The sequence below is a fragment of the Cyprinus carpio genome, chromosome A24 (assembly GCF_018340385.1).
Source record: "Cyprinus carpio isolate SPL01 chromosome A24, ASM1834038v1, whole genome shotgun sequence".
Lineage (NCBI taxonomy): Eukaryota > Metazoa > Chordata > Actinopteri > Cypriniformes > Cyprinidae > Cyprinus > Cyprinus carpio.
In genome coordinates, this window is record NC_056595.1 from 6,273,672 (window position 1) to 6,287,104 (window position 13,433).

Consider the following 13,433-nt stretch of genomic DNA (forward strand, 5'->3'; position numbering starts at 1 on the left):
AGAAGATTGATGAATGGCTTATGATTATTTTACCCTTGTAAAAAGTATTTAGCATTATTATGTTCATTCTGGATTTTCATTTGTTTAAGATTGCATGTCTGGGTCAAAGGTAAACAAAGTAAATACATGAAAGGCATCTGAAATGTCACATGGTTAAAGGTTTCCAACACATTATTGACATGATTTAACATGCGCAGTGTGTTACATCAACTCTGCTAAGGAAACTACAAATATTATCAACAGTTTGTTCAAATATAAGCAGTGAACACTATTAACAGACAATTAAAACATAGGATAGACAATTTCTACTAGTGCCATCTAACATAACTAGTTTCAAAAAATGGTCCAACATAGGTATACTTTTTACTTCAAGTTTTGTAAAGGATTTGCCACTGATGATTCAAATGCGAGTTTTGAGCAGTGTAGAGTAGCGCTTGTTGTTTGTCGTTTCTCCGATCACAAATGCAGACATGATTTTATGTCTGCTTCTGTGAACGCATTTCAGAAAGGCGGGGCATAGAAGAGAAACAATAATGTACAGTATGGGGAAAATAGTGTATTTTTTAGTACCTTAAACTGCATAAACATTTCATTACACCAAATACACAAAATAATGTTCTTTTTATCAACATCATATGACCCCTTTAAAGCCATATAAAAGAACCTTTTAATTGTTTTTAATGGATTCTTTCATAATGAATAGGATATCCTGAACTTCAAGGGCGCTGTCAGTGTGTAGTGAACTGACATATAGGCCTATACAGGTTTTCAAGAGTTTGTGCATTGAGATACTAAAATTGCTAAAATCTCTTGCAGCACATTTAACTGTTAAACAACTTGTCAGACCGGCATTTTAAAAAAATTCAAAATCATAGCATGAAAACAAACATTTTAAACATAAAACCCAGCAGTGTTCTGGAACTCTGGCTCTTGAGGGCCACTGTCCAGCAGAGTTCAGCTCCAACCCTGAACCAACTTACCAGCCTGTCAGTTTCTAGTATTTGATTCAAGTTGAAGCAACTTAAAAAAGCACAGTTCTAAAAGATCTGTGCATTTACTACACAAACCACTTAAAATTCTAACAGACATAATGCTCAGTAACTCATTTAATAATATTTGTGAGCATAAAGAGATACATCATATGCATAACACCACCATGTTTCAGTGTCACTCATTTTATTTCCTTCAACGCCTCTCTTTTACACTCAACAATGGTATCAGAGCGACCTCTGGTGTCCAGTCATGGAGAATGCTCTTGTTTGTTAAGCAGTGCTAAGCAGCAGGTCTCCAGAAGCTCTCATCTGCTCCATTCTTTATAGAGGGCTTCATCAGCATAAAAGAACTGTTCAGTTGTGATTTCAAATGGTAGGCCAACCTAGGTTTTATTAATGGTCTTCAATAGCAGTTTTTAAATGAAAATCATTGTTTACATCAGTACAAGAATGTTCATTTACATTTGGCAAACTGTTAAATGCAACAAGATGACCTCACTCATATGTACTCAGAAATCAAAAACCCACTTAAGCAAGGCTCAGATGTTACAGTATGTCTTTTCTGGGATACTGAATTACAACCTGAACTGCTCTGCTCTGGAGAGAGGACACACTGCTGGGCGTAGTGGATGTATGATTCCTCACAAGTCCTGATCAGACCCGAACAGATTTGTTAGCAATCTGGTGCAGTTCTGCGATGAGGGCCGTGTTGGAGACGTTGTCAGGGAAGGTTCAGCCAGGAGCACTGTCCCAGGCCATAATATGCAGGGCCCAAATAAGGTCCTTCATGGCACAGTCTACTGTCATCCTGGGCATATGGAGGCTTTTTCTTCAAAAACTCTCCTGGGCCCTATAAACCTTATTGACGCACTTGGGCAGAAAGTCCTACTTATGCTCTTCTTTTTGATAAAGGCTGATCACAACCTAGTCAGAATGGGGAACACACCCTGTTGGAAAGAAATTGAAATCAAAGTCAATCTGATGTAAAATTTAAAGTTTTACTTTAAAGTACATTTGAAATAAATGCTTTAAAGCAGCACACTTATTTTGATTTGTTAAATAATATTATTTTTAAAAGTATGCTAAAGTATACTTTTTACAAGGGATCTTCTACAGCCAAGGCAAATCTATGAACAATCCATATAACTGTTGATGTAAAAATGCTGTGTTTGTTGTGTACCTCTCTTCGCTTTCTTCTTGTGGCATCTCTTTTTTCTGATTCTGCTGGACTCTTCAGATGAAGATTCATCAGTGATGCTATCATCACTGACATATGAGCTGGACGAGCGCTTACGTCGCCTCCTCCGTGACCTGGACTCAGACAACACTGATGTGCTAGCTGCAGCAACCGAGAAAAGTAGTAAAAAAGAGCAAATGAGCAAAGCACCAGTGTAACAGGAATTAGAACACAAACTGCAAAATTAATTCATTCATTTCAGCTCACAATTCATAAACATGAATTGAAAATAGTGATTCCAATATTAACAGAACTACTCTTTAGAAAACTTAATATGCATTTTCATAACATTATCAATATACTGTCCATAATAAACAATATACTGTCCATCAATACAATATACTGTCAATATACTGTCCATCAAAACAATATACTGTCAAATCAATATACTGTCCATATAATAAACCTTGTCTTTTGTAAGTGCATTCACTGCTCACTGCTAATAAAGTGTGCATAGTTTAAGTGTTTTATAAGGAGGTGACATGGTTGGTTCAATTAGTTTTGTGGGAATGTGATAATATGTTGAGGCCACGAGATATTAATTTCTGGGAACGACATCCATTTCTCGTGGTCACGACTTCTTATGTTGAGCAAATGACTTATTTTTCTTGTGGGCACGAGTTTAATGCATAAACCTGCATGACCATAGCAACCTGGGATTATCAGAAGGCCTTGGCTACCGGACTGTATTATGTGCTATAGTCAGCATTCAAATGAAATTTATCATGAATAAATGTTACATAAAGTGCAGAACATAAAATAATAATAATTATAATAAAAATTCATCCTACAGCTTGTAAGTGTATTAACTGATCTTCTTTTTCCCGTAATATTTGTATATTATTATTATTGGTTATATTTTTTATATTCGTTTATATTAATTTTTCCCTTCATTTTGATCTCTTTACTAAACGTTCTGAATACTTTTGTAAATAATAGCCTACTGTAAATGCTCGACATGCCAATAAAGCTTTGATTGTGCTGACTGGAATTTTTGCTGGAATGGAGTTTAAATTTAACATACATTTCATTTTATTTCAGCTAATTAATAGACTGTTATTATAAATACTATAGTGTTTTGTTGAGGAATTAATCATTCACATAGTTTAATTTGTAAACAAAAACAGAACATGCTCATTTATCATCACACATGGGCATAAATACAATTATAAAGTCAAAACTTTATTGGCATAATTGTCAGGCGTTTATTTGCTAAATATAGGCTATGGTAGGCTAGCAAATGGTAGCATAATTATACAAAATGTTAACTAGGTAAAGTGATACACAAATTGAAAGGGGAAAAAAGCATATATAACTATAAACATAAAAATATAGCTCTAATAAGTTAATGTAATAATAATAATAATAACAAATATTAAATTAAATGTTTAATGTTAATAAAAATGTTTTATCCATCTTTGATAATCCTGGGATGCTATGGTCATGCAGATTTTTTACGCATAAAACTCATGGCCACAAGCAAAATATGTTGTTCCCTCAACATAGCATCTCATGGCCACAACATAAGGATGCCGTTACCTCGACAAAATGATCTCGTGGCCACAACATTATATGACGTTCCCACAAATTAATATCTCATGGCCACGACATATTAGGGCCTTTCGCACTATAGGAACCTTTTCATAGTACCATAGCTAATTGTGGAACTACCCACTTTTGGGCATTTTCGCACCGCAGGAACATGGAGCAATTTTAGTACCGGACTGCCTTTTTCGAGAACCAAATTAGCTCCTACTCCGGAGCAGGGTCTAACCAGCACAACTGGTACTACCAGTGACGTATGTATGCATTGATTGGCCAAACGTGTTCGAAAACGCCCTCACCCACCATTATTTAAAACGCCGTGTAACATACTGTAAACATTGTGTCAACCTATTTCGCAAGTATGACGAACAGCCATAAATATACAGACGCTGAAGTGCAGGCACTTGTAGCAAATGTAGCACTGCCAGTTATCGTTGGAGATTCTTAGTCCTCCTTTCCGTTCTTTCAATCGCTTTACTTACACGTCGACATTCCATGTCCATTATTGTGAAACCCATGAGTAACAACAAGGATCACAGCGTCCTCCATCCTCCTGTTGTTAACGTTGTTGTTCTTTGTTAACATTGTTGAAAGTCGCACACAAATGACATCGCTGTCGACCGGCTTACAACACATTCTAGTACACACTCTCGGTGCAAATGCAACCCTTTAAATGGTACTGGGAAACAGTTCATGCAAAATCGTCCCAGTACTTTAGTACTGTACACTTAGTTCTGGAACTAAAGCAGTTAAACATATATAAAATGTTTCACTAACTATATTGTGGCTAGGGCTGGTCCAAATACCATTTTTTGAGCTTCCAAGCTTCGGTAGTAATCAACGACTCGACTGTTTCCCAAAAGCATCGTAACTTAAGTAGCACTTGAAAATCATCGTAGATCTACGAGTGCTCTGGAGTAACCGTAAAGCCCTAAGTGCATCATAAGAAGACAGATTTTGGCAGTCACCTGCAGTAAAATCGGAAGATAAATAAAGAACACAGTAGCATACTTTCAATAACAGCATCACACATTTTAATTAACAGTTTAAATAAAATAAAATTAATTCCCTTATATAGAATTTAACAAACTGTGATAGGCTAAATAGAACAATGTAACGTTAGGCTGGTTAGACAGCACACATTTCAATAAACAAATTATTTCTTTACAAAGTCAAACTTTCAAATAAATAACAATAAGGTTGCAGGCTAGTGAAGCTACCCACTTAGTCTACCTACACTCTTTTCATGCTGTGTGTGCGAGGAAGATGAGTTTGCTTTACTGTACGTTTTTTATGACTGCCGTATTCGCAAGTATTTTCCAAGCAAATTAAGTGCACGTTTTTATCATGTGTAAAATTACTGATTAACATGGCAGATAAAAGCAGGTCGTTTTTTTACACCAACAATATACTATAGGCGTACTACTTACAGAACTCAGGTGATTTTTCAAACTTGATGTGCTGTTGTGGTAGGCCATTTTCAAATCGCATATTTGGCACACTGCATTTGTCTTGTCACTCAATTTAAAGTGCTCCCACGCAGCTGAGGTCTTTGGGATTTTTGTCTTCTCTTCCAGATGAACTGAATTATGACGTTCACTCATGGGCGATTCATATTCAAGCGAATGAGAACCGTTTCGTGGGGGATGTCAGGTGTTCAAAAAAATAAAATAAAAAAAATATTCTAATCTCAAAGTTGATAATCGAATGCCAACCCACTGAACGAATATTCGAATAATCAAATATTCTGGTCCAGACTTAATTGTGGCCTGGTTGTCCTTTGGCTCAATAAACAATTTATTTTCACTACACTTCTGCAACACTTCTATTAATTGTAAAGATTATACATTAAACCCTAAATAAAATACTCCACAAACACTGCAATTTGATCTGGTTTTGTTTTCATAATGAAAACATTATATCAACATTTTGAATATTAAAAAACCCGCATATCATGAAATGTGAAAAAATTTTGTCCTGACACACAATATAATAAAAAAAAAAAATAATGCAAAAGGTAATTCTAAAATTCAATATAATACAGTTTGCAAGGAGTTTTTTTTTTTTTTTTTTCACCTTCAGGCACTGAAACCAAGCGAGCGCCAGTGAGGTTCATGATCTGTGAGCGGAGGAACTTGCGATCCTCCTGTAGGTCCTGCACCTGTCTCTCCAGAGCTTCAATCCTCTCCTGTTTGCTCTCCAGTAGGCACTGAAGTTTGGTGATGGTCAGCATAACACTGCTGGGTAAACCCTCCATCGAAGGTACCGCTGCTGAGAAAAATAAATACTTCCCTCAATCTATGTCCCATCATTGAAATATGATGATCCTAATGAGCTCTCCTCAACCTAATGATTCTCAGGAAATGAAAAATATCATACTAGTGACAGCACTGTCCAGAGTGTTGTCCTTCTCAGCATCAGCAGTGGCCTTAGAGTTCATATTTTCCAATTGAATGAATTCAGTCTCTGGTTCCTGTTTCACCCAACTGTGGCTGGTCACGGGACTCTCCTGTCTGGCAGAGCTGGAGTCAAGTTCACTGCTGGGGGAGTATGGAGCGGATTCCTGCTGCTGCCACTGAGTGTGTATCTCAACTGGAACACTGCAAGAGAACAATATAATAATTTAACTTTTTATATTTATTATATTAATGATATATAATTAAACAACTTGTTTAATTACTACAGTCATGGCCAAAGGTTTTGGCAGTGACATAAATTTTGTGTTTTGCAAAGTTTGCTGCTTCAGTATTTGTAGATTTTTCCACATTTGTATGGCATACTAAAAACAATCACAAGCATATCATAAGTTTTAAAGGCTTTTATTGGCAAAAAAAAAAGTGTCAATATTTACAGCGTTGACCCTTGTTCTTCATAACATCTGCAATTCGCTCCGGCATGCTGGTTATTAGCTTCTGGGCAAAATCCCGACTGATGGTGATCCATTCTTGACTTATTAGTTCTCAGAGTTGATCACAGTTTGTGGGCTTCTGCTTGTCCACTCACCTTTTGAGGACTGACCACAGGTTCTCTATGGGATTGAGATCCGGGGAGTTGCCTGGCCACGGATCCAAAATTTCAATGTAATAATCTTCGAGCCACTTCTTTATAACTCTTGCTTTGTGACATGGTGCTCCATCATTCTGGAAAATGCACGGATCATCTCCAAACTGCTCATGGATCATTGGAAGAAGTCCCTCCTGCAGGACGTTTTGATGTTTTTATTTATTTCTTTATTTCTTTTTTTGTTTTTATTATGAGAGAACCCACTCCCTTGGTTGAAAAGCAACTCCACACTGGTCTCTGAATGCTTCACTGTTGGCACAACACAGGACTCATGATAGCATTCACCTTTTCTTCTCCGAACAATCAATTTTCTAGATGTCCCAAACAGTTGGAAGGGAGCTTCATCAGAGAAAATAACTTTGCACCTGTCTTCTGCTGTCCAATCCTTGTACTTCCTGCAGAATTTCAGTCTGTCCTTGACGTTTCTCATCCAACACACGAGAAGTTGAGCTGAACATCCCTTCACTGTCTGCGCTTGTGCCGGGTGCGGACAGGTACAGTACGCTCGCGCAGCTTCATTGAGCGCAAGAAAGGGGCTCTTATTTTGTGCAGTAGGCTGTTCGCTTCGTGCTATCTGTGCCTCAGACATGTAACTCTGCACTTCCAGCGCTGAACGACTGGCCGTGTCCTGCGCATAGATTTCGAAGTTCTTCCACACAAATGACATGATAGCGAATGATTACAATGTAGTCTGTGCACGCGGGCGCACTTCTGGAAAAATCGGCCGAAAATGTAGTGTGTGTAGGTTTGGGAGTACAATCGCGTACTTTAAGCAAAAAACGGCCGGTTCCGATTTATGGCCGGTCAACCAGTGCATCCCTAATTGACACCTTGCACAAGGAGGGCAAGACACAAAAGGTCATTGCAAAAGAGGCTGGCTGTTCACAGAGCTCTGTGTCCAAGCACATTAATAGAGAGGCGGAGGGAAGGAAAAGTGTAAGCAATAGGGATAACCGCACCCTGGAGAGGTTTGTGAAACAAAACCCATTCAAAAATGTGGGGGAGATTCACAAAGAGTAGACTGCAACTGGAGTCAGTGCTTCAAGAACCTCTACGCACAGACGTATGCAAGACATGGGTTTCAGCTGTCACATTCCTTGTGTCAAGCCACTCTTGAACAACAGACAGCGTCAGAAGCGTCTTGCTTCAAAAAGGACTGGACTGCTGCTGAGTAGTCCAAAGTTATGTTCTCTGATGAAAGTAAATTTTGCAAGAGAGGAGAGGCACACAATCCACGTTGCTTGAGGTTCAGTGTAAAGTTTCCACAGTCAGTGATGGTTTGGGGTGCCATGTCATCTGCTGGTGTTGGTCCACTGTGTTTTCTGAGGTCCAAGGTCAACGCAGCCGTACACCAGGAAGTTTTAGAGCACTTCATGCTTCCTGCTGCTGACCAACTTTATGGAGATTTATTTTACTTTATTTTATTTTCCAACAGGACTTGGCATCTGCACACAGTGCTAAAGCTACCAGTACCTGGTTTAAGGACCATGGTATCCCTGTTCTTAATTGGCCAGCAAACTCGCCTGACCTTAACCCCATAGAAAATCTATGGGGTATTGTGAAGAGGAAGATGCGATATGCCAGACCCAAGAATGCAGAAGAGCTGAAGGCCACTATCAGAGCAACCTGGGCTCTCATAACACCTGAGCAGTGGCACAGACTTATCGACTCCATGCCACGCCACATTGCTACAGTAATTCAGGCAAAAGGAGCCCCAACTAAATATTGAGTGCTGTGCATGCTTATACTTTATGTTCATACTTTTCAGTTGGCCAAGATTTCTAAAGATCCTTTCTTTGTATTGGTCTTAAGTAATATTCCAATTTTCTGAGATACTGTATTTGGGATTTTCCTTAGTTGTCAGTTATAATCATCAAAATTAAAATAAATAAACATTTGAAATATATCAGTCTGTGTGTAATGAATGAATATAATATACTAGTTTCACTTTTTGAATGGAATTAGTGAAATAAATCAACTTTTTGATGATATTCTAATTATATGACCAGCACCTGTATATATATAAAGCTGTGACGTTTTACAAACGTAAATTTGTAAAATGGCACAGCTTTTTAAATATCTGGAAGTACACTCTTAACATCAGTCAGTCAAGCATTATAATATGTATATATATGTATATGTATATATATATATATATATAATATATATATATATATATATATATATAGATATATATATATATATATATAAAATCAAATATTCTTTAATAATAGAAGTTTAGTAATTAGAATTAAAACTTGGTATCCATTTATGAATCCAAATTAGTAATTTTAACTGAACTTAGGACTAGTGGTCTACCGATATTGTTTTTTTTGACAGCCGATGCAGATATCTTGGAAAGCAGGGGGGCCAGCAGCCGATAATAATAATAATAAATTTAATAATAATAATTAGGGCTGCACGATTAATCGCATGCATTTGTCATGCGTGTCTCATCAGTAAAGCTGGTTCCGTGATTAGCGGTAAATATCCGTCACCTGTTTTCAAATGCACCGGGAGTTCATACACAGAGCCGTAGTTCACTGACAAGCTACGCAATATCGTGTTCATAATCGAATGCGTTTAATCTCAATTATGAACAGAATATTGCGTAGCTTGTCAGTGAACTACGGCTCTGTGTATTAACTCGATCCCGTTTGAAAACAGGTGACAGACATTTACCGCTAATCACGGAACCGGCTTTACTGATGAGACACGCATGACAAATGCATGCGATTAATCGTGCAGCCCTAATAATAATAATACTTAAGAAATTTTAAATCATTTGGCAACGGATTAAAAAATAAATGTGTAAAATAAACATACTTATACTTAAGATGATAAAGTATTTTTCATAAAAAAATATTTAATACAAATATAATTAAAAAGGAAGTAAACACTGTTTAAAGTTTAAAGCATTCAATTCACACGGACCGAATGTCATAAAGAGAACATACAATCATGCTGGATAAAAATGCACACTTCACAAGATCTCACAGCTGGATCTGACTAAGTTTGCAAGGTTTGTGATATTAAATGTTCATTAGCCATTCAAAGATTTGTTTAAATTATATAAGTGCATATTTGGTTAATGCTGACAGCAAACAAGAAAGTATTATAATGTTTGCCTAATACTAATAATATAAAAGCAATCATTATAATACTTTTGTATACATTAATTCCTTTGTTTAACCGTTCTGATTATTAGACTTCTATCCGAACTGTTACTACGATAACAGTAAACAAGCGGGAGAATGTGAACACTGTGTGCTCAGGCACTGCCATCTCAGCGCTGTCAAAAAAGTCAGGCACGCTGTCAAAATAAAATAAAAGTTCCGCCTCGAACACATCGGCCAAGCAGAAAAACTTATTGGCCGATGCTTGCAAAATGGCAAATATCGCCCGATATAAGAACAATATAATATGTGCCAAGGACTAGCAAGCTGCTGGATTCATGAATATTAATCAGGTTGTGTGTGTTCGCTCGAACTGACTCGAACTGTGAGCTCCAGCCAATGAGATTTTGCATGTCGTTCCAAAGTAACTCCATTATTTTGACAGAAAGATACAACAAAGAATATCGTTTACATGTAGTGTGTCAATTCCGCATGTTATATAAGACTCTCTCGCTCTCTCTCTCACTTTGCACGAGTGAGAGAATGCCACGGCGAGTCGTGCGCCTTTACACTAGAGTTCACGGTATGCCAAATACACAAACACAGGTGCGCTGCACATCCATTCAGAGATTAACTGAAAAACAGCAGAGATCGCTTGACAGAGAGTGAAACTCTGAAGCGCTCGGTCAGAGTGTTTGGCGAGTAAAAAAATATATCTGTGCTAAACTTATACTCAGCCTCCAACTCACACACTGGCGAGTAAAATCTGAGAATTTATTAGCCATAGGCTAATATTAAACATCATTTAGTCGCCCAGTGTGAAGATTTAGTTACATATGTGATTGATTTACTGGCAATGTAGAGGGTTGAGCTATCAAAGATATTATAGCTTTTTTGACTTCTGATCGCAAATGTAGCCAAATTTAGGAGCTCTTAGATTAGCGAGTAAGGTCCTGGCAGAACGCTAGGTCCGGTCCTCACAGATGAAAAAAAAAGCGTATAGGAATCGATACGTGGAATCAAATTTTAATTTGACAACAAGTATCCGATTCCTGACCTTACGTATCCGATTCTGCAATCGGAATCAGTTTTCGATTCCTAACCCTAATTGTTACTAGTAAGAATTTAATTGTAGAGCTTTCTAATTGAATTGTAACTAGGAAAAATGCAATTATGTAAAGCTGGGAATATTTTAAGATAAAACGGCTTGCCATAGACATATGATGCTGTAATCCGAGCAATATAAGATAATTTTTTACAATGTTTTTGTAATGTATTATCATCACGGGCTATAATAAAAAAAAAAAACAAATAAGCCCATACTAATACGAACAGTACATACATTTAATTCAAATACATTTTATTACCCCATATTTTTATAAGCCCACATATAAATATGTTACAGCTCCCCTTTAAAGCTCTTGTCTTTTTCTCTGTTCCATCTCTCCAACCCTTTTCTGCTTACAGGTGATCAGAGGTGAGTGGATAGTGTGTGTCTCCTGCTTTGTTGCAGTTTGCTGATTTTTGTAAAGTAACTGTAAAATAAAAAATTAAACAACTGTTTAAATATGTTACAGCTCCCAACTGTTTTTTTTTTTTTTATTATGGTGCGGGTTTATCTTTTTGTTTGTTGATGTTGTTTATGTTGGTTAATAATCAAATAATATTGTGCTTGTTTTTGAAGCTGTGGTTGCTTATTTGTCTTGCGAGAGTTGACAAAAGTGTTTCATACCTGTATGACTTTCTTCTGTGGAACACAAAAAACATTTTGCGGTCCATTCAATGAAAGTCAATGAGGTCCAAATGTTGTTCAAACAGCGGTTTCAAAATATCACCTTTTGTGTTCCACAGAAGAACAAGATGAGTAAAAGACAGAATATTCATTTCTGTGTGAAATATCCCTTTTAATGTCAAATAATGTATATTTTCAGACAGAATAAATTCATTTGTTTTGTTTTTCTTTGCCCTTTAAGTGAAACTAGCTAAATAAGACCAATCTTCAAGAAGCTGATACAAAGCAAAAAAAACGTACTCTGCAGAGTGAGACTTTCTAGGCTAAGTGTTGTTTTATGAAACATAAGCATTCTATTCCAGAAACTACCTTTTGACGAATAAAAAAATAAGTGACAGTGTTTGGAACCGAGAAATGACTCCTGTTCGTATTCTGAACGTTTGGCGTTGTTTCCATGCTAAACATACCTCTGCACACATCTCGCCATGGTCTGCCTCGATTCAGTCAGTCTTTGGATTGCAGTGACCCTCAGACTGTGGTTAGTGTAGGTCGTTCTGGTGCCAGCCTCTTTGCATATTTTGGGCAGCATTTGGGCCAGATAATTGACTCCCAGAGGAACTGCAGTATACCACATCTCATCGGTGACCATGTACCTCCTTTTGGGCTGCAGATACAGCGCTTCTGCGTCTGCTGGAATTTTGCTCAGATATTTCTCCAGAGAAGCAACTGGACACAGAGGATTGCCCGGCTCTTCATGCATAGCCCTGCGGTTTTTCTTCTCCCTTTCCTGCATGTTTTTCGTATCCTCGTTTAATGTCATCGTGAAGTATTTGAATCCGTTTGGGTCTCTGTTCAGAGTAAACGAGTCTGGCTGCAGGTGTCGGTTTCCCTCTTTACCCCTGAGTCCAAAATGTAACTGGATGTCAAACCAGACCTTATTTAATAAGCCTTTTGGGTTGCCAGGGTCCAGTGCAGGAGAATGTTTCAGTAGGTGCTGGTCCTCAGGTGAAATAGGGGGGTAATGTGTTGTTGTGTCTCTACCGGAGCGTCGGATCTGCTTAACGACGCCTTTGAAAACATTATTGGCGGACCTGAATTCGGTGTCTTCAATTAGATTCCACGCACGGTTGAGGGGAAGCTCATTCATGAACCGATTCAACCCAGTTCGAAGTGCGACGTAGCTGCTGATGCCGTACAACTCTCCTTTGCTCGTCCGAATAGAGCCATAAAACTCGAGCAGCACCGAGTTTAGCTCCGACTTCTCGACGGTTTTAAAGTCGACTGTCAGCTGTTTTTCACGCAACCAGGCTTTAAAACAGTTCACTGCCCATAATGCTTGCTTTATAGTACTAGATTCGTTCCGGTTGTGCTCCAATTCGTCTAAATCCGCTGATGAGACATTCGCACTCCTGGATATTTGTGCTGTTAAAGTGGCCTCTCCTCCCTCCGTCTCTTCCTCTTCACCTGGAGAGCTTTCACACTTTAGGTCAAACATTATATTCATGGGAACAAAATCCGTTGTTCTTTCTTTCTGTATCATAAATGTTCAAGGCGTTCGTAGGGTCATACTACATGACTGAAAGGAAGCTCAAAGCTCAAATGAACAATTATTTAAAGCGACTTGCCGATCTGTACACGAAGCCAGGAGTATTCTCAGGATTTCTTTGTTCTTCTTCTTTGAGATACTAGCGGATTGAGCGCCACAGAAACATACCGCCACCTACCGTTTACTGCGCAAGCAGCATGCG

At 37.9% G+C, this 13,433-nt stretch overlaps 1 protein-coding gene across 4 annotated transcripts in view; it reads right to left on the reverse strand.

The window, feature by feature from the left end:
• Positions 1-598: 598 nt before the first annotated feature.
• Positions 599-13,433, reverse strand: part of LOC109063613 (zinc finger MYM-type protein 2-like) — a 44,207-nt gene continuing 31,372 nt past the window's right edge. The window contains exons 1-5 of one of the 4 annotated variants that reach the window (XM_042714110.1): positions 12,153-13,414; positions 6,154-6,374; positions 5,851-6,042; positions 2,173-2,331; positions 606-1,942 (exon numbers count right to left, since the gene is read on the reverse strand). In XM_042714110.1, the coding sequence (XP_042570044.1) occupies positions 1,917-1,942; positions 2,173-2,331; positions 5,851-6,042; positions 6,154-6,374; positions 12,153-13,225 (1,671 nt within the window). In that variant the 5' untranslated portion in view covers positions 13,226-13,414 and the 3' untranslated portion in view covers positions 606-1,916. Of the gene's footprint in view, positions 1,943-2,172; positions 2,332-5,850; positions 6,046-6,153; positions 6,375-12,152; positions 13,415-13,433 lie in introns of those variants that run through there. The other 3 variants (XM_042714111.1, XM_042714107.1, XM_042714112.1) reach the window with 3 other exon arrangements.